The 20,944-nt window shown below is 55.3% G+C and overlaps 2 protein-coding genes across 3 annotated transcripts in view; one reads left to right on the plus strand and one right to left on the minus strand.

Annotated features, from left to right (window-relative positions):
- The window catches only part of LOC137425188 (ras-related protein Rab-6B), a 39,295-nt gene extending 27,121 nt beyond the window's left edge, over positions 1–12,174 (minus strand). Inside the window, exons 1-6 of the mRNA XM_068113350.2 lie at positions 11,853–12,174; positions 10,303–10,361; positions 9,948–10,001; positions 9,643–9,748; positions 9,396–9,507; positions 9,178–9,271 (exon numbers count right to left, since the gene is read on the minus strand). Coding sequence (XP_067969451.1) covers positions 9,178–9,271; positions 9,396–9,507; positions 9,643–9,748; positions 9,948–10,001; positions 10,303–10,361; positions 11,853–11,922 — 495 coding nt within the window. The 5' untranslated portion in view covers positions 11,923–12,174. The remainder of the gene's footprint in view (positions 1–9,177; positions 9,272–9,395; positions 9,508–9,642; positions 9,749–9,947; positions 10,002–10,302; positions 10,362–11,852) is intronic.
- Positions 12,175–12,399: 225 nt separating this feature from the next.
- MRPL48 (mitochondrial ribosomal protein L48) overlaps positions 12,400–20,944 on the plus strand; it is a 37,401-nt gene continuing 28,856 nt past the window's right edge. Inside the window, exons 1-2 of one of the 2 annotated variants that reach the window (XM_068113349.2) lie at positions 12,400–13,172; positions 13,279–13,392. In XM_068113349.2, the coding sequence (XP_067969450.2) occupies positions 13,152–13,172; positions 13,279–13,392 (135 nt within the window). In that variant the 5' untranslated portion in view covers positions 12,400–13,151. The remainder of the gene's footprint in view (positions 13,173–13,278; positions 13,393–20,944) is intronic. The other variant, XM_068113348.2, reaches the window with a different exon arrangement.

A 20,944-nucleotide genomic window follows, 5' to 3' on the forward strand; every position in this document is an offset into this window, starting at 1 on the left:
AGTCCATTGTATAATTTAAATAAACATAAATGCAAATTTCGCATGTGGAAAAAGTAAGTACTGGTGTTGGCTTAGCGGTTAGGGTGCTGGCTTGGGATCCTAGGATCCTGGGTTCAAATCCCGGTCGATCGCTGAATTAACGCCAGGGGGGTTGACTCAGCCTGTCATCCTTCCGAGGTTGGCAAATTGAGTACCAGCTTGCTGGGATGAATGATCACGGTGTGTACCCGGATTTAGAATAGGTACACCATATCCCTGCGCATCGTAAGTGCGTGACCAAGGGTTGGCGTCAGGAAGGGCATCCGGCCATAAAAACATTGCCTCAAACAGGGAACCATGATTGTCATGGGGCCCGCAAGGCTAACCCCCGCTCTAGCGGGGAAAATGGCCTTAAAACGATCATTCATTCATTTCATATAGTCCATTGTATAATTTAAATAAACATAAATGCAAATTTCGCATGTGGAAAAAGTATGTACTTTTTAATGTACTTACCAGTCATTAAACGAATAAATATTAGTAATTAAAATATATGGATTTTGTACATTTTTCATTCATCACCAAGGCCTTTCAGTTAGATTTCCAGATGACAGGCAGATGATCTTTCGTATAACCATTCATAGCCCAGAGCATCTCATTATGGTACATGAGAAGGGGCTTTAACTTCAAGTTTCATGTAGCATTGCCAGTATGGAGGCATATCAGGCAGTCTTTTGCTGCCTTGAAGCCAGAGGCAAGTCACTCTTCCTTGGAATTGAACGTACGAGAGGGACGGCATACTCTTCCAAAAAAGCCCCATTCCATCCACCTTAAAAACTAATTGTGGAGGGTAAAACTTCCACAAGGGCCTAAAACTTAGACGGAAATTCAACTGTCGTCGACGATCGCAGCTTCACCAGTTATGCAAATGTTATGCAAATTGCTGCAGCACTTAAATCCACCTTCGACTGGCCATAAACATCCCCTTGGTAGATCCCTTGCCTTCCTGCTCTATTACTTCATCATATAAACTCAGAGCCTCAGCCATAATGCCTGGCTTAAAAGCATAGCATGCTCATTCATATCCTCAATCCACGAGGATAAATGTGTTTCCATCTTCTGCATTAAACTGCGCCTAAACCTCATTCATTTTGCAGCACCTACAGGAGTCATGAAATGACTAGATGCTTAATTTTTTTTTCTTTGTCCTTTACAATTGTCCTTACAGACGTCTCCCTTAAACCAACTTCACATCCAACAGCAGTGACACCAACAAAGGCACCATCCACCTTAACACTTTCAATTTCAGCTCCAGACTGACAATTTTTCTTGACATTCGGCATAGCTCCCAAAGGCTTTCGGCTAAATTACCAATACGGTGGTTCACAGAGCTGGAAGACAATAACGTGCATGCTGATTGGTTGAGAGGATACGTACTCAGATACACGCTCTGATTGGCTGCCAGAGATGTCAACGCTTGTGGTCGACACGGTGCGTTTAAATTTTGACTTGTGGCGGACACAAGCAAGAGGACACGAATTCAACGCACCAGCAGGTGGCGCGAACGTCCAGGCGGGGAACTGGAAGGCATGCCCCGCCTATCGACCGATCGGCCACGCCAGGGGACTAGTCGTGGCCCCGGCACATATATGCGGGCTCCAAGCTAGAGCCCGCCCAGTGCTGCAGTTTGAGCTTTCTTAATAAAGACTCTTTTGGTTATCAAATGCGTTGTGGCCTACCTCTTTGGCAAGCAAGTTGTGTGCGTAGCACCACACTTCACTGGTGACCCCCGATTGGTTCAGCCGTCGCTGACCACCGAACGCGCCATGGCCAACAACGCTGTCGCGGTAAAACTCCCAGAGTTTTGGGAAGCACAGGCCGATGTGTGGTTCGTGCAGGCCGAAGCGCAATTCCAGCTTCGAGGCATAACGGCGGACGAGACCCGTTACTACCACGTGGTTGCCTCCCTCCGGCCCGGCACTGCCGCCCGAGTCGTGCCCATCCTGCGGCACCCGCCGGCCGACCACAAGTACGGGGCGATCAAACGTCTCCTCATCGCCACGTTCGGCCTCACTGAGATCGAACGGGCCGACCGCCTCCTGGACCTTCCCGAACTCGGCGACACACGACCATCCGTGCGGATGGATTATATGCTGTCGTTGCTGGGTGACCAAGCCCCGGATTTTTTATTCCGGGCGCTTTTCCTACGCCAGCTACCCGCACAGGTACGCCTCGCGCTGGCTGGTTCCAAAATAAAGGAACCCCGCGCCCTGGCCGTAGAGGCCGACAAGTTCTTCGCGGCTTGCGACACGCGGTCAGGTTACGGTGCGGCCGTCGTGGATCCCGAGGCTGATGCTGCTGCGTCCCTCGTGGCCGCTGCTGCGCCCCGCCCACCACCACCGCCGCCGAGAAAACCGCAGCCGCCGAAGCCCCCGCCGCCGCCAGCCTGGTGCTCTTACCACGCCAGGTTCGGCCACAAGGCTAGGAAGTGTTGCCCGCCGTGCTCGTTTGACAAGTCGGGAAACGACCTGGCCGGCGCTCGGTAGCGGCCCTGAGCGTCGGCCATTCCGGCAGCCTCCTATTCATCACGGACACGTTGTCCGGGCACCGTTTCCTTTGCGACACAGGAGCGCAGGTAAGCGTCATCCCAGCCTACACGTCTGACAAGCGAACCGCAGGCCGGGGCCGCGTTGCTTGCCGCCAACGGTACACCCATCCGCACGTTCGGGAAGCGCTGCCTCTCCCTGCGGTTCGGCGGGCAATGCTTTCAATGGTCGTTCGTGACCACCAGCGTGCCGATGGCATTGCTCGGTGCAGACTTCCTGTGTGCGAATGGGTTGTTGGTCGACGTAAAGCACAAACGGCTCGTCCAGGCCGAAACCTTTAGCTCGCTCGCTTGTTCGCTGAGCAGCTCGTTGAGCGGCTCACTGAGCGGCTTGCCAAGCGGCTTGCTGGAGGGTTCCGTCGCGGCGAGTTTAGTTTGCACGCTTCTGGCAGCGGACGACTTTACCCGCCTCCTCGCTAGTTTCCCGGCCCTCACGCGGCCCACCTTTTCAGCGGTGGCCGTTAAACACGGGGTGGAGCATCACATCCCCACGGTCGGGCCGCCGGTCTATGTCCGGGCACGCCGACTCGAGCCCACGGAGCTCGCCGTGGCGAAAGCGGAGTTCGCCATACTGGAGCGGCTGGGGATCGTACGGCGCTCCAACAGCGCTTGGGCTTCCCCGCTGCACATCGTGCCGAAGCCCGGTGGGGGATGGCGGCCGTGCGGGGACTACCGCTGGCTCAACGATGCCACCACCCCCGACCGCTACCCGGTCCCGCACATTCAGGACTTTTCCGCCCGGTTGGCCAACACGACCGTGTTTTCGAAGGTGGACCTCATCCGGGGCTACCATCAGGTCCCCGTCCAACCGGTCGACGTCCCGAAGACGGCCGTCATCACCCCTTTCGGCCTCTTCGAATTTCTGAGGATGCCCTTCGGGTTGAAGAATGCGGCTCAGGCGTTCCAGCGGCTTATGGATAGCGTCTTGCGCGACTTACCTTTCCTGTTCGTCTACCTGGACGACATCCTAGTAGTGAGCGCATCCCAGGAAGACCACCTGCTCCACCTCCGCACGCTGTTCGAACGCCTGGGCCAGCATGGCCTAATCATCAACTCTGCCAAGTGCCGTTTCGGTGTCACCACCATCGACTTCTTGGGGCACCGCATCGCCGAGCACGGGGCCGTCCCATTACCGGCCAAGGTGGAGGCGGTCAGGGATTTCCCGCGGCCCCGCACGGTCAAGGGGCTCCAGGAGTTCCTGGGAATGGTGAACTTTTACCACCGCTTCGTGCCCCATGTCGCCCAGCTCCTCCGCCCCTTGCACGAGGCCCTCCGGGGCAAGCCGGGCAAAGGTGACATCGCATGGTCGGAGCCGATGGCTGCGGCGTTCGCGGGCGCAAAGCTGGCTCTGGCCGACGCCACCATGCTGGCGCACCTGGCGCCCGATGCACCGATCGCCCTCACCACCGACGCGTCGGATTACGCGGTGGGCGCGGTGCACGAGCAATGGGTGCGTGGTGCTTGGCAACCGCTGGCGTTTTTCAGCCGGCAGCTTCGCCCGCACGAACACCGGAACAGCACCTTCGACCGTGAGTTGCTCGGACTCCACCTGGCGGTCCGACACTTCCGCCATCTGCTGGAGGGATGCCCGTTCACGGCCTTCGTTGACCACAAGCCCCTTGTGTTCGCGATGGCCAAGGTCGCCGAGCCATGGTCGGCACGGCAGCAGCGCCACCTCTCTGCCGTGTCCGAGTACACGACGGACATCCGTCACGTGGCGGGTAAGGACAACCCGGTGACTCGTGCATGCGGTCCACCTCGGGGTCGACTATGCCCGGATGGCGGAGGCCCAGACCGCCGACCCCGGCGTCCAGGCCTTGTGGACCGCCGTCACGGGCCTCCGTGTCACCGAGGTGCCGTTCGACGTCGCGGGCACGGCCCTCCTATGCGACGTCGCCCTCGGCCGGCCTCGCCCCATCATGCCCGCTGGCTGGCAGCACCCGGTGTTCGACGCCATCCACGGCCTGTCCCACCCTGGCGCGAGGGCATCCCAGAAACTCGTCGGGGCAAAGTTCGTCTGGCATGGCCTCCAGAAGGACGTCCGCGACTGGGCCAGGACGTGCCTCGCGTGCCAGCGCGCAAAGGTCCACCGCCACACTCGGGCACCGTTGGCCCCGTTCACGGTGCCCGAGCGGCGGTTCGACCACGTGCACGTCGACTTGGTGGGACCTCTGCCCCCCTCGCGAGGGTTCACCCACCTCCTCACCATGGTCGACCGCACCACACGGTGGCCGGAGGCCGTCCCATTGGTGGCGACGTCTGCGGCTGAGGTGGCGCAAGCCTTTATCGCCACTTGGGTTGCCCGGTTCGGTGCCCCCTCGGACATCTCGTCCGACCGCGGCCCCCAGTTCACCTCGGAGCTCTGGGCCGCGGTGGCGCAAGGGCTCGGGGTGAAACTACACCGCACCACGGCCTACCACCCCCAGGTCAATGGCCTGTGCGAGCGCTTTCATCGCTCCATGAAGGCCGCGCTCCGGGCCAGCCTCTGCGACGGCGGCTGGGTCGACAGACTCCCCTGGGTCCTGCTGGGCCTCAGGACGGCACCCAAGGACGACCTGCGCGCGTCCTCGGCGGAGCTGGTCTTCGGGCAACCACTGCGGGTACCGGGTGAATTTATCCCCGACTCCACGGCTCCTTGGTCCGCGGCACAACAGCGCTCCGCCCTTCAGGAGACCGCCCAGAGGTTCGCCCCGGTGCCAACGGCACACCACGGTTGCCCGCCTTCCCACTTTGCCCCGGAGCTTCGCACGGCAAAGTACGTGTTCATCCGGCACGACGCCCACCGGGCACCGCTATGGCCCCCGTATGACGGGCTCTTCCGCGTGTTGGAGACCGGGGACAAATTTTTCACGGTCGACATCGGCCCAGACCCAGATCGCATTTCCGTGGACCGCCTCAAGCCGGCCCACCTCAATCCGGACCACCCCCCGCCAGCGGCTCTGCCTCCGCGTCGAGGACGCCCCCCGGCGGTCGGACCCCCGGCACCCCCGCCAGCAGCTCTTCCTCCGCGTCGAGGCCGCCCCCTGGCGGTCGGACCCCCGGCACCCCCCAGCCCCGCCACCCCCCAGACCGGCACCCAACGCCAGGGGGCGTTTCGGCCGGGTCATCCGGCTTCCCCGCAAACTCACCCTTCAGGTGCGCGGGAATTCTGGGTGGGCGCGTGTGGCGGACACAAGCAAGAGGACACGAATTCAACGCACCAGCAGGTGGCGCGAACGTCCAGGCGGGGAACTGGAAGGCATGCCCCGCCTCTCGACCGATCGGCCACGCCCAGGGACTAGGCGTGGCCCCGGCACATATATGCGGGCTCCAAGCTCGAGCCCGCCCAGTGCTGCAGTTTGAGCTTTCTTAATAAAGACTCTTTTGGTTATCAAACGTGTTGTGGCCTACCTCTTTGGCAAGCAAGTTGTGTGCGTAGCACCACACTTCAGACTCACGATGTATTTTTATTGTTTAGGTAATTAAAAATTGAATAATTAATTCGCAATAAAGCAAATCCATACAAAGTGGTGCAAGGTATAACCATAATGTGGATACAAAATATGTGGGATTTACATATTTTGACCTTGACCTCATGATTAAGGTCATGACCAAATTATAGACGTTTTAACATTTTTCACCATAACTCGACTAAGGCTTGTCTGAACGGAAAGAAATTGCCCTCTAGATAGCCCAAAGCAAGTCACCCCTCCAGGTTAAAGGAAAAGGTCAAATGGTGTTCTGATCAATTTTGCCACTGCGGAATCTCAAAGACTGCTTGACCTGCCAAGATGGTCTTGCATCATAATAGTGGACCTCCATTGATGTTGTGCACCCGATAGTTGTTTCGTGTCCTTGACCTACTTTTTGAGGATTCTGACCAAATTAACAAAAAAACACCTTTTTGATCACAACTTGAATAACTTTCCTCCGATTTTCATGATGTTGAGTTTGATGGATATATTGTAGATGGGGACATATTTTCTTAATGTACACTCTATCCTTAAATATTGGAGTTCAAGGTCATATGGTTTCTAAATAAAATATGAATATGACCCTCATTGGATTGCAGGCACCGATTGAGGCTTACTCTTCATGATTGCTTTGTGATTGTAGACATCTAGTTTTTCACCGGTTTTGCTCTCCAAAGTATGTCATTTTCCTCCATTAATTTTTGTAGCTTGCATCGTGCCACTGAACTCATCATGAACTACATCAGCCTATACCATTTGCCAAATTAATCTTTCCATTTGCTACCAAGATTGGCATTTATGGAAGAGCAAGAAGATGGAGGATATGACCTGACAGTGGGGATGTTCAGCAACAGTTGGACACAATAAGCAAGGGAATTAACCAACAGGAAAAGAGAGAGGAGAGAGAAGTGGGGAGAAAACAATTAAAAGTGCAAGTCACAGGATTGTATGATGAAAGGTTAATGGGGTTCGTGGTAAGAAAGACTGTGGGGGATGACATTAGATGGCAGCACACCACCTGCTTGAAGCCTTGGAGGTAAGAGAGTAACAGAATCTCGAAGGCGGTTCTACAGATGGGAAAAACGAGAAAGAAAAATATTGAGGTGTGCAGTCAGCAGGATTTTAGAGGTTTCAGCAGGAGGGGTTACTGGAAGAACACATGTATTGCTAAGCTGTTGTTGGAGAGGGTCAGAAGACAGAGGGCAGAGGCAGTATACCTGCCTGTGATGTGACAGCAATGTGACTCGGCGTGGAATATTCCAATAATGTTGAGAGCTTTAGACTCGACAGAGTCCAGGAGAGACAGATACGATGCTGGTGTGCCAGCCCATACTAGAGAGCAGTACTCCATTGAGCTCCGGACATACGCTTTGGAGACTGTGAGTAGCTTTGATTTTTCAAGAAAATAATTAGGATGGAGGATGCCATTCTGAAGAGATCAGCTTTGCGCTATGGTCAGGAGAGGTCATGGCTGATGGTGAGGCTTTGGTGTTCAAGAAGGCTGCCGAGATGTTTCAGTGGCTGACCATGGAAATAGATAGGTCAGTTATTTTGATGATCCTTCTAGAGCAACAGGATGAGACTGATATTTTCCAGGGATGAAGGAAGTTCCTTTACCCTGAATGCAATCATTTCCAGATTAGCAGAAAGTGACACAGCTGCTTTCTATCTACCAGTGGGTTATGGTACCATGCAACACAATCTGGAGATGTCTGCACGAAGGAAGAGAGACTTTTCCAGAGCATTAAAATCTTGCATGAATGAATGAATGAATAATATGAATGATCGTTTTAAGGCCATTTTCCCTGCTAGAGCGGGGGTTAGCCTTGCGGGCCCCATGACAATCATGGTTCCCTGTTTGAGGCAATGTTTTTATGGCCGGTAGTGTATATTAAAAAATGTATTCCCTGTGGACCATTAATCATCCTTAATGATACCATCTTTATACCCTGCATTTGCTAAACGTAGCTATGTTATTACTCCACCTCCTTAGGAGGATACATCACACCTGACACAGGATGCATGTACAGTCCTGGATGAAGACTATTAGGTGGTCAGAATGTTGGACCCGAGCCTTGCCTACCAATAAGCTACATTATTTGGTAGTGCCTTCAGTTTGGATTATGGATCTTTGCAACTACAACAAGTTTTTAGCTATAGTAATGCAATTGCTTCAGTTAAACCATATCTTATAAAGAAAACTTTTTTTGAAGAACTGAAAACAAATATACTAGATATAAAGGGTAGCAAATTATTTAAATAATGAGCAGGGGAAGTGGAAAGAACTGGGAAGTGGCCGTGTGCTGTGTGCAGGAAGGGTGTCGGAGTGAATTCCATTCAATGTACAATGTGAGCTGAGTGGGTTCATCAAAAATGTAGTGGTCTGAGAGGGTCATTAACCAGTGTGGCAGCTACATTCAAGTGTAAGGTGTGCACAGAGGGAGCTGCAGATGCAGGAAATGTTGAGTTGGATCTTGGAGATGGCGTGAAGCTGGAAGGTGTGAAAACATTTTGTTACCTTGGAGACATGCTGAATGGAGAAGGTGGATCAGACTCGGCAACGGTTGCTCGAGTGAGATGTGCATGGAAGAAGTTTCGGGAACTGAGTGGCGTGCTGACGAGGAGGGGAGTGTTGTTGAAGCTGAAGGGAAAGGTGTATGCTGCATGTGTGAGAAGTGTTATGATTTATGGGAGCGAGACATGGGTAATGAACGTAGAGCAGCAACGAAGGCTGGAAAGGGTGGAAATGCGAATGGTTCGGTGGATGTGTGGAGTGTCGTTGAGAGAGAGGAAGACAAATGATAAATTGCGAAAGATGATGGGAATAGAGCCTGTGATGGATGCTGTGAAGAGAAACAGGTTGAGATGGTTTGGTCATGTGTTGAGGAAGGATGAAAGTGACTGGTTGAAAAGAGTGATGGAAATGAATGTAGAAGGAAGTAGAGGACGGGGAAGACCGAGAAAGACTTGGCTAAAGATGGTCGAAGAAGAAATGCGGGCAAGGGGGTTAACAAGGGGAGATGCAGAAAAATAGGGCAGAATGGAGAACATTGTCATGGGGACTGCAAGGCTAACCCCCGCTCTTGCAGGGAAAATGGCCTTAAAATGCCTGTTGTTGTTGTTTGAGCAGGGGGAGAATACCTGCTTGACATTGTATCCGGTCTTAGCACTTGTCTCAATAAACATGACGCTCAGCTCACGTGCACGCTGCTCACCCTCCTCCGTAGCAATCTGCCTGCAAAGAAGGTCAAGAATCAACATTTACCAAAACCAGCAGGTTAAGGAAAACGTGTAGCTGAAAGTTTTACTTACACTTGAAAATGAGGCAATATATCTAATCCTTAGACAACAAAAGATACCTCTTGTCAGCAAGATCCGTCTTATTCCCAACAAGCATGATTATGACATCGCTGCCACGCTCGGTCCGCACATCGTCAATCCACTTGGCAGTTTGCTGGAATGAGTTCACATCTGCAAATGACAGTTTATGTAGCACAGGTAGAATGAATGATTGGTACCTTCCGTACATGAATGAGAAAATATGGATGTTCAATTCAAGTAAGAGTTCACGGGAAGCATAAGAGGTCAAAACGCTTATGGTCTCACTGGTGATGTCATAGACGACCACAGCAACGGTGGAGTCACGAATATAGCTGGGAATGAGCGAGCGGAAGCGCTCCTGCCCCGCCGTGTCCCAAAGTTGCAACCGAACCTGCGTGGGTCCGGAAGATTCATACATGGAGATTGATGATCGAAGAGGAAAATAAGAGAAATGGTGCACAAACGATATAGACCGGTTTTGTTTCGTTTCTCAAGAAGCAGAAGAAGAAGGTGGTCAAATTCACTCTTCAGGTATATTGTTAGCACAAACTACTGATTATCTGCCAAACCATAATCAATACGATACTCACAGTCCGGTCCTCCAGGTACATGGTTTTGGAGAGGAAGTCAATGCCAATAGTGGCCTGTGTGGAAGAGTATGAAGAAAACCAGTGATGAAAAATGTTAAGATCAAAAAAGTCCACCCAAAATAAATATGGACAACCTGATCAAGAATGAATGACATCCATTTTGGCAGAAAGAGTGTCAGTATGTGTCAAATCAATAGTCATATTACATTTACTATACTTTCCCTTAAAATGATAAAGAGGAGAAGTTTTTTTGCAACATTGCTCATCACAACTGAGATGTCAAGCAAATGATTATTGATATTTACCAACAACACAAGCTACCCCATTAAAAACATACAACTCCAGACTTGCATACCTGATATGTATTGTCAAAGCTGTCATACATGAATCTGGTGATGAGGGAGGTTTTACCAACTGAGAGAGAGAGAGAGAAGAGAATTGTTAGGAGATCTGAATTGGCAAAAGAGGACAGAGGAATCTTTTCAGTGAATATTATGAACATGAAGTTGATCGAACAGATATTTCTGATAATATTGGTTGCAAAACAATCAATTATCCACGCTTTGATTAAAGTGAAAAAACATTATATCGTATATATAGTAAAACAAATAATGACGTCAAATGATAAACCTGGTTTTGGCTTGACGGTTAAGGTGGCTGGCTTGAGACCACACGGTCCTAAGCTCGCGGCCCTGTCGTGCCATTGAATTGACACCAGGTGGGTTCACTCGACCTGTCATCCTTCCGAGGTCGGTGAAATGAGTACCAGCTGACTGGTAATGGGAGGCACTGCATCAGCGGCTCAGCTGCACCACCAGAAAATGATGCAACCAGCAGCTACGGGCTGCATACCAACCACCACCACATCAAATGCCACATTGTCAATAATGAGAGAAATTTTATTTAAGCTTGAAAACTTGCTTGATCCTTTACAGAAAGTTGTTGCCTACAAGTTTTGTTGAAATGTGGGAAAACACCTTGGTCGTCCAAATTGTGGTTTACGTCGATTTTAAAGATTTCACTGCCAATGACATCATCATCCACTCAATGCAATCTTTACAGTGACATCTGTTCTCGTTTATTTGGGATAAAAATTTTTTTGTTGTATCTACACAGTAGATGACAGCTTGAAAACATTGTCATACACAGTACAATTTTAGGTATATGATGAACAAATACATCAAAAGAAGGAGGAGGGGTGGGGCGGGGTAGGAGGGGGGAGAGGGGGTGGGAGGGGGGGCAGAATGCATAAGTTGGAGACTGCAAATAAAATAGAGGGAACGTCGTGGGTGGACAGGAGCATTTAAATTCCACCTTGTGCTCTCGTCTACCTGCCAGTGCCAGGTTTAATGGGGAATTTTTCCATCGCATAAATTATAGGGATTCATTCTGTGTCGTCATCCACTACCTGCTTGCTGTTTTGGGCTGTGCTACGAGCTCAGGCAAGTATCCTTATAAAGCCACCGTCGTTCCTACCTGATATACCAGAGACTTTACCTTGAGTCCTGAAATGGTGTACCAGGTACAGGTACCGAATAACCATGCTTTAAAAAGGCCTTTAAATTAATCATGGTGCGGAGAAGGTAGATATTAACGAAGGTACAGTGCCACTTTGTCCAGCATGCATCTTTAATAGGGATGGATGCAGAGGAGCCATGAGCAACCGGGAGACGCCCTTAGCTGCAGGCATCCACCCCCCACCCCCCCAACTCGAGATGGCGAGACCACTGAAATCACCAACCAAGACCTACTGACCTCGTACATATATATTATATACATACACACACATATACATCATGATCACTATATGACGTCAGGAAAATCGTCCGCTATGTGCACATTATAATGATTATGTACGTACACACGATTACAATGTACGTGTACGTGTACGTGTCGCGGACTCACCGCTCTGCTCGCCGAGAAACACCAATTTGAATTTCCGAAGCGGATTCCCAAAGTCGTTGTTTGCAGTCATCCTTGCAACCTGGTGCACGATCCTTGCAGTTGCACCTCCGGGCGATCAGGGACAAGTTGCCGGTACCGAGTACAGCAGGAATAGCGGGGGTTATGTCGAAAAAGGGGTTATGAATTGTATTATTTTATTATTATATTATTATATCGCTCGCCGCTCCCTTGCTCTGCCGCAGAAGCACAGACTGTGACGTCAGAGCCTCGCTCCCTGGTCTTGCCGGGCCACGTGACCATTCGTCGAATCAATCGTTCCCTCCTTCTTTCTACGTTCCGCAGCTTCAATCTTTATTCTCATTTAATCATTCTCGTTCTTCTGTCCTCATGTTGGCTTCCTGTTTTTCGTCTTGATTTTGTATTCAGTCCTTTTCGTTCACCGTTTAATCCAAATCGCAACCTCAATAATTTAAAAGGTCATTTTCGAGACTCGTCCATTGCACCTATTATAGTACTAACCACGTATTTGCATAATTCACTCCCCCTGGATCTGGATACAGAGCATGAACGGACCAGCGCCCGATCGTGGCCATACCAAATATGGGCATTTTATGGGCGTGTCCTATCCACCATTTGGATGCCAATGACGTTTAACCGACGTCACCCCAAACTAATACCCGGGGTAACGTATGAAACCTTGCTTCTAATTCCTGCAGAAAAGCCGATGCCAAAAAGCATTTCTAGCATACTAACCAGTAAATCCAGCACTTTATGGGTTGACTTAGTAACCACAACCATGTTCCGTGTTGACCTGCATTAATAGTGTGACATCTCTTGCCGATTCTACACGTGAAACTGTCATGTCTGAGGAAACAAATCCCAATAGATTCGTGCATTCCAACATTTCTTTACCGCGTTATTTGTTGCGATGAATACGTGCACGATGTATCTTCAGCCGTACACTTAATACGTACACACGTGGAATCTCTTGATCCGAGTAGCGAAAGTGCAGAGCCGAAGTAGGAAATACATATGTCGTTGGGATTCTTCTTCATCCGTTAATGGCGCTAAGCAGTTTAAGTGGAATCGACTGATTAATGACACGATACGAGTAGCGAAAGTACAGCGCCGAAGTAGGAGATACATAATTTGTTGGGATTCTTCTTCCTCATACGTTTATGCGTTAATGTAATATCAATACTCATCGATTATATTCACTAGTTCTGCCGTTTTGTTTACCAATCGAGGTTTTCTGCTGCTCTGAGTGACATATCGTGTTCTCGAAGCGCTCGGGGCGCAATGGCGGCTCTTTTCGGCACGGTGAGCTGTCTATTATTATTATGCTTGTGTTTCCCTAGATTAGTGGATGTGTGTTGTGGTGGAGTAAAATTACGGTAGTCGATGATACGTGTTACCTGCGCTGCAGGTGTCTGCTCTGGTACTCCGTGGAGCTCAACCTTTGACGACCCCAGCCCGTTTACACCGTTCACGGCCTACGCACGGCATTGGACGGTACGACCACCTCATTGCTAAAGACCCGGTGAGTATCATACTCATAGTCATACGATAGATAGTGTGTGTGGTATGAAGTGTTCTTAAAACGAGCTCCCGTAGGATTTTGGTGCTAATTTTATTTTATTTTATTTTTTATTTTTTATTTTTTTGCTTTTCTGTATTGAATTGGGGTCAAACTATAGGGAAATGATGGGGTTGTGGCGGACACAAAAGCCCACTGGCGTGGTGACATCATTCCACGCACCAAGTGGGCGGTGGCCACGCCCGAGGGGTAGGCGTGGCCTCATGATATACACCGGGCGCCCAGCCCGGAGCAGTTCAGTGTTACAGTGTGCTCTTACAATAAAGACGTTTATATGTTACCGCTTGTCCGCTTCCTCCTTGCTCACAAGCAGCGCGCGTAACGCCGCGCTTTACTGGTGACCCTCGACGTTGGATCTGCCGGAGCGATCCTTCCACACGCGACGCCATCGCCATGGCCGACTTCGTCAAACTTCCGGAATTTTGGGAGGCTCAGGCCGAAGTCTGGTTCGTCCAGGCCGAAGCCCAATTTCAGCTTCGGCGCCTCACCGGCGATGACACGCGCTATTGCCACGTCGTCGCCTCCCTCGGGCCCGGCACGGCCGCTCGAGTTGTGTCTGTCCTTCGCCACCCACCGAAAGGCCACAAGTACGAGGCACTCAAGCGGCTACTCCTAGCCACGTTCGGCCTCACGGACGACGCACGGGCCGACCGCCTCCTGGATCTCCCCGAGCTCGGTGAGACGTGCCCGTTGGTCCGAATGGACCATATGCTGTCACTGTTGGGCGACGAAGCCCCCGGTTCGCTATTCCAGGCGCTTTTCCGTCGCCAACTTCCAGCGCAGGTTCGCCTCGCGTTGGCCGGGACCGGGCTAACGGAACCCCGAGCATTGGCGGCCGAGGCGGACAAGTACTTCGCCGCTTCGGACACGCGGGCGAGCGTCGGCGTGGCCGTCACGGCCCTCGACGCTGATGTTCAGCAGCATGTTCCACAGCATCAGCTTCTACAGCATACACAGCATGCTGATACGCACCTCGTGAACGCCGCCACGCCCCGCCCACCGCCGCGGCGAAAACCGCCACCGCGGGGAAACCCGCCAACTCCACCGGCCTGGCGGAGCCAGCCGCGCTCCTCCAGCTCCACCACCTGGTGCTGGTTCCACGCCAAGTTCGGCCACGAAGCTCGGCGGTGTCATCCGCCGTGCTCCTTCAACGGGTCGGGAAACGCCCGGGCCGGCGCTCAATAGTGGCGATGAGCGCCGGCCGTTCGAGCAGCCTGCTGTTCATAACGGACACCTTCTCCGGGCGCCGTTACCTGTGCGACACGGGAGCGCAGGTGAGTGTCATTCCCGCCGGCACGTCAGACAAGCACGCCGCGGGTGGGGGCCCCGCGCTGCTTGCCGCGAACGGGACGCCCATCCGTACGTACGGAAAACGCTGCCTCTCTCTGCGGTTTGGAGGGCAGGTTTTCCGATGGACGTTCGTCACCGCCGACGTGCCCATGGCACTGCTTGGCGCGGACTTCCTGTGCGCTAATGGGCTCCTGGTCGACGTCAAGCGCAGACGTCTTGTCCAGGCCGAGACGTTCAGCTCGCTCGCCTGTGCGTTGCCTAGCTCAACGAGCGGCTTGCCAAGTGGCTTGCCGAACGATTCGGTTCCGGCCACGTTGGTCTGTACGCTTCCGGCAGCGGACGCATTCACCCGCCTCCTCGCCGGCTTCCCGGCCCTCACGCGGCCCACCTTCTCGGCGGGGGCCGTCAAGCACGGGGTGGCCCATCACATCCCCACCGTCGGGCCACCGGTCTACGCCCGGGCACGCCGCCTCGAGCCGACGAAGCTGGCGGTGGCAAGAGCGGAGTTCGCTACCCTGGAGCGACTCGGCATCGTTCGGCGCTCAGAGAGCGCTTGGGCGTCGCCGCTGCACATCGTGCCGAAGCCCGGCGGGGGATGGCGACCGTGCGGGGACTATCGCCGTCTCAATGACGCCACGACTCCCGACCGCTACCCCGTCCCCCACATTCAGGACTTTTCCGCCCGTTTGGCGGGCAGGTCCTTCTTCTCGAAGGTGGACCTCATACGCGGCTACCATCAGGTCCCCGTCAGGCCGGAGGACGTCCCGAAGACGGCGGTCATCACGCCATTCGGACTCTTCGAGTTCCTGCGCATGCCCTTCGGTCTGAAGAATGCGGCTCAGGCGTTCCAGCGACTGATGGACAGCTTCCTGCGCGACTTGGATTTTGTCTACGTCTACCTGGACGATATCCTCGTCGCCAGCGCGTCCCGCGAAGAGCACCTACGCCACCTCCGCACGCTTTTCGAACGCCTGGGCCAGCATGGACTGATTGTGAACCCCGCAAAGTGCCGGTTCGGCGCCGCCACAATCGATTTTCTGGGGCACCGTGTCACCAGGCACGGAGCCGTCCCCCTGCCGGCCAAGGTGGAGGCGGTGAAGGGGTTTCCGCGCCCCCGCACGATCAGAGGGCTGCAGGAGTTCCTGGGCATGGTGAACTTTTACCATCGGTTCCTGCCCCGTATCGCCCAGCTCCTGCGCCCCCTGCACGAAGCTCTCCGAGGTAAGCCGGGCAAAGGCGACGTTACCTGGACCGAGCAGATGGACACGGCGTTCACGGGCGCGAAGCTCGCCTTGGCTAACGCCACCATGCTCGCGCACCCGGCGCCCGATGCACCGATCGCCCTCACCACCGATGCCTCGGACTACGCGGTGGGCGCGGTGCACGAGCAATGGGTGCGTGGAGCTTGGCAACCGCTGGCGTTCTTTAGCCGGCAGCTTCGCCCGCCCGAACGCCGTTACAGTACCTTCGACCGCGAGTTGCTCGGACTTCACTTGGCGGTCAGGCACTTCCGCCATCTGCTCGAGGGCCGTGCGTTCACTGCCTTCGTCGACCACAAGCCGCTGATCTTCGCGATGGGCAAGGTCACCGAGCCGTGGTCGGCCCGGCAGCAGCGTCACCTCTCGGCCGTGTCCGAGTACACGACGGACATCCAGCACGTCGCGGGGAAGGACAACCCGGTGGCGGATTGCCTTTCCCGGGCCGTCGCCCACGCAGTCCACCTCAGCATCGACTATGCCCGGATGGCAGCGGACCAGGCCGCTGACCCCGACGTCCAGGCCTTGCGGACCGCCGTCACGGGCCTCCGCGTCACCGAGGTGCCGTTCGACGGCGCGGGCGCGGCCCTCTTGTGCGACGTCTCCCTCGGGCGTCCTCGCCCCATCGTGCCCGCGGGCTGGCAGCGCCAGGTGTTTGACGCCATCCACGGCCTGTCCCACCCGGGCGCGAGGGCCTCCCAAAGGCTGATCGCCGACAAGTTCGTCTGGCATGGCCTCCGGAAGGCCGTCCGCGGCTGGGCCAGGACGTGCCTCGCGTGCCAGCGCGCCAAGGTGCACCGGCACACCCAGGCCCCGTTGGCCCCGTTCACGGTGCCGGAACGCCGGTTTGACCACGTCCACGTGGACCTGGTGGGACCTCTGCCCCCCTCGCGGGGTTTCACCTACGTCCTCACCATGGTGGACCGCACCACCCGGTGGCCGGAGGCCGTGCCCTTGGCGTCGACAACGGCGGCCAATGTCGCGCAGGCTTTCATCGCCACCTGGGTCGCCCGGTTCGGCGCCCCCTCAGACATCTCATCCGACCGCGGCCCCCAGTTCACCTCGGAGCTCTGGGGGGCGGTTGCGCAGGGGCTCGGGGTCCGGCTGCACCGAACCACGGCCTACCACCCCCAGGCTAACGGCCTGTGTGAGCGATTTCACCGCTCATTGAAGGCCGCGCTCCGGGCCACCCTCCGCGACGGCGGCTGGGTCGACAGGCTCCCCTGGGTCCTGCTGGGCCTCCGGACGGCGCCCAAGGAGGACCTGCGCGCATCCGTGGCGGAGTTGGTCTTCGGGCAACCGCTGCGGGTGCCGGGCGAGTTCCTCCCCGACTCCACGGCACCATGGTCCGCGGCACAGCAGCGCTCCGCTCTGCAAGAGACCGCCCAGAGGTTCGCCCCGGTGCCAACGGCATGCCACGGGCACCCACCGACGCACGTCGCCCCGGAGCTTCGCACGGCGGAGTACGTCTTCGTCCGCCACGATGCCCATCGGACACCACTGCGGCCCCCGTACGACGGGCCTTTCCGCGTGCTGGAGACCGGGGCGAAGCACTTCACCCTGGACATCGGCGGTACTCCTGACCGCGTTTCGGTAGACCGCCTCAAGCCGGCCCACCTCGATGTGGACCATCCACCGCCAGTGGTCCGACCCCCACGTCGGGGCCGCCCTCCTGCGGGCGGACCCCCGGCACCGCCCAGCCCCGCCGCCACGCCGCCCCCCGTTCCTGCACCCATCCCAGGGGCAGCCAGGGGCATCCCACCTGGCATCCCTGCACCCCGGACGCCGCCGATCGCCAGGGGGCGCTTCGGCCGGGTCATTCGTCTGCCCCGCAAACTGGCCCTCCAGGTGCGCGGGAATTCTGGGGGGGCGCGTGTGGCGGACACAAAAGCCCACTGGCGTGGTGACATCATTCCACGCACCAAGTGGGCGGTGGCCACACCCGAGGGGTAGGCGTGGCCTCATGATATACACCGGGCGCCCAGCCCGGAGCAGTTCAGTGTTACAGTGTGCTCTTACAATAAAGACGTTTATATGTTACCGCTTGTCCGCTTCCTCCTTGCTCACAAGCAGCGCGCGTAACGCCGCGCTTTAGGGTTCAATTTTCCATTTGATGGGGTTTTTTATGAAGATGAGTCGATAAATGACACATCCTGAGCGATCTAAAACATTGTATCATCAAGGGACCCGACTTGAACTGAACCGTCTGATGAGATGATCCAGCGATTTTTGCACAAGACTAAATATGAAATAAAAACTGAAAATACCAATCACGATGTACACCTTTATTGGACAACGCGCCATCGCATAAGCTCCCCTGAACTTCGTTCCAGGTGAGCTAAAAATGAGGCGGTAGAATACGGAGACGTCATCAACCTATCTGCGATGTGGGAGTTACAGTCCGAGAAACTCAGCTTCGTCATGGGAGATCCCAATTATTTTATGGCCTTGTTTTCCACGGCAACAATAAGGGCCAGGTGTGAGTGATTGCCGTCAGCCCAAAAAGGAAAACACTCCAAGCGAACTTAAAAATTTTCTTGATATTGCAGCTAAAAATGAAAATCCATCTAGCAACATTTAAATAAGGAATGTAACCGTTTTTAAAATTATAATTAAAGCTGTGGCAAGTACGTGATTAAAACAAATTATAAAAATAAAATATATATATATATATTGTGGCGGACACAAGGGACAAGAATTCAGCGCACCAGCAGGTGGCGCGAACGTCCAGGCGGGGAACTGTAATGCATGCCCCGCCTATCGGCCACGCCCGGGGGCAAGGCGTGGCCTCAGGACATATATGCGGGCTCCAAGCTCGAGCCTGCCCAGTGCTGAAGTGCGAGCTTTGAATAAACTCTTTGTTGTACCAACGCGTTGTGGCCTACGTCTCTGGCAATCAAGTCGTGTGTGCGCAGCACCACACTGGTGACCCCGATTGGTCCAGCCGTTGCTGACCACTGAACGCGCCATGGCTACCAACGCCATCGCAGTCAAACTCCCGGAGTTTTGGGAAGCGCAAGCCAACGTTTGGTTTTTGCAAGCCGAAGCTCAATTCCAACTCCGAGGCATAACGGCGGACGAGACCCGGTACTACCACGTGGTCGCCGCCCTCGGGCCCAGCACTGCCGCCCGAGTCGTGTCCATCCTTCGGCACCCGCCGGGCGACAACAAGTACGAGGCGCTCAAACGTCTCCTCATCACCACGTTCGGGCTCACGGAGATCGAACGGGCCGACCGCCTCCTGGACCTTCCCGCCCTCGGCGACACACGACCATCCGTCCGGATGGATTCCATGCTGTCCCTGCTTGGAGACCAGCCCCCGGATTTCTTATTCCGGGTGCTTTTCCTACGCCAGCTACCTGCACAGGTACGCCTCGCGCTGGCCGGTTCCAAAATAAAGGAACCCCGCGCCCTGGCTGGAGAGGCCGACAAGTATTTTGCGGCCTGCGACACGCGGTCGGTGTACGGTGCTGCCGTAGTGGATCCCGGCGCGGAGGCTCCAGCGCTCCCGACTTCCCTCGTGGCCGCTGATACGCCCCGTCCACTACCGCCGGCGCCACCACCACCGCCGCCGGCACGGCCGCCGCGGCCGTTACCGCCGCAAACCTGGTGCTACTACCATGCCAGGTTCGGCCGCCAGGCTAAAACGTGTCGCCCGCCGTGCTCTTTTGACGGGTCGGGAAGCGACCGGCGCTCACTTGCGGCCATGAGCGTCGGCCATTCCGGCAGCCTCCTTTTCATCACGGACACTTTGTCCGGGTGCCGTTTCCTTTGCGACACAGGAGCGCAGGTAAACTTCCTCCCCGCCTCCGCGTCCGACAAGCAAACCGCGGGCCGGGTCCCGCTTTGCTTGCCGCCAACGGTACACCCAGCCGCACATTCGGGAAGCGTTGCCTCTCACTGCGGTTCGGAGGGCAGCGCTTTCAATGGTCGTTCGTCACCGCCAGCGTGCCAATGGCACTGCTCGGTGCGGACTTCCTCTGTGCGAATGGGCTGTTGGTCGACGTGAAGCGCAGACGGCTCGTCCAGGCCGAAACCTTCAGCTCGCTCGCTTCTTCGCTGAGCGGCTCACTGAGCGGCTCACCGAGCGGCTTGCCAAGCGGCTTGCTGGAAGGTTCCGTCCCGGCGAGTTTAGTTTGCACGCTTCCGGCAGCGGACGACTTTACCCGCCTCCTAGCCAGTTTCCCGGCCCTCACGCGGCCCACCTTCTCAGCGGTGGCCGTTAAACAGGGGGTGGAGCACCATATACCCACAGTCGGGCCGCCGGTCTACGCCCGGGCACGCCGACTCAAACCCACGAAGCTCGCGGTGGCGAAAGCGGAGTTCGCCATGCTGCAGCGGCTGGGGATCGTACGGCGCTCCAACAGCGCTTGGGCCTCCCCTCTGCACATTGTGCCGAAGCCCGGCGGGGGATGGCGGCCGTGCGGGGACTACCGCCGGCTCAATGATGCCACCAGCCCCGACCTCTAACCGGTCCCGCATATCCAGGACCTTTCCGCCCGGTTGGCAAACACGACCGTGTTTTCCAAGGTGGACCTCATCCGGGGCTACCACCAGGTCCCCGTACAACCGGGCGATGTCCCGAAGACGGCCGTCATCACCCCTTTCGGCCTCTTCGAGTTCCTGAGAATGCCTTTCGGGTTGAAGAATGCGGCCCAGGCGTTCCAACGGCTTATGGACAGCGTCTTGCGCGACTTACCTTTCCTCATCGTCGACCTGGATGACATCCTAGTCGCGAGCGCGTCCCGGGAGGAGCACTTGCTCCACCTCCGCACGCTTTTCGAACGCCTGGGCCAGCATGGCCTAATCATCAACCCTGCAAAGTGCCGTTTTGGCGTCGCCATCATCGACTTCGTGGGGCACCGCATCACCAGGCACGGGGCCGTCCCTTTACCGGCCAAGGTGGAGGCGGTCAGGGATTTCCCTCGCCCCCGCACGATCAAGGGGCT

The sequence above is a fragment of the Myxine glutinosa genome, chromosome 4 (assembly GCF_964187855.1).
Source record: "Myxine glutinosa chromosome 4, kmMyxGlut1.1, whole genome shotgun sequence".
In the NCBI taxonomy this organism is placed as follows: Eukaryota; Metazoa; Chordata; class Myxini; order Myxiniformes; family Myxinidae; genus Myxine; species Myxine glutinosa.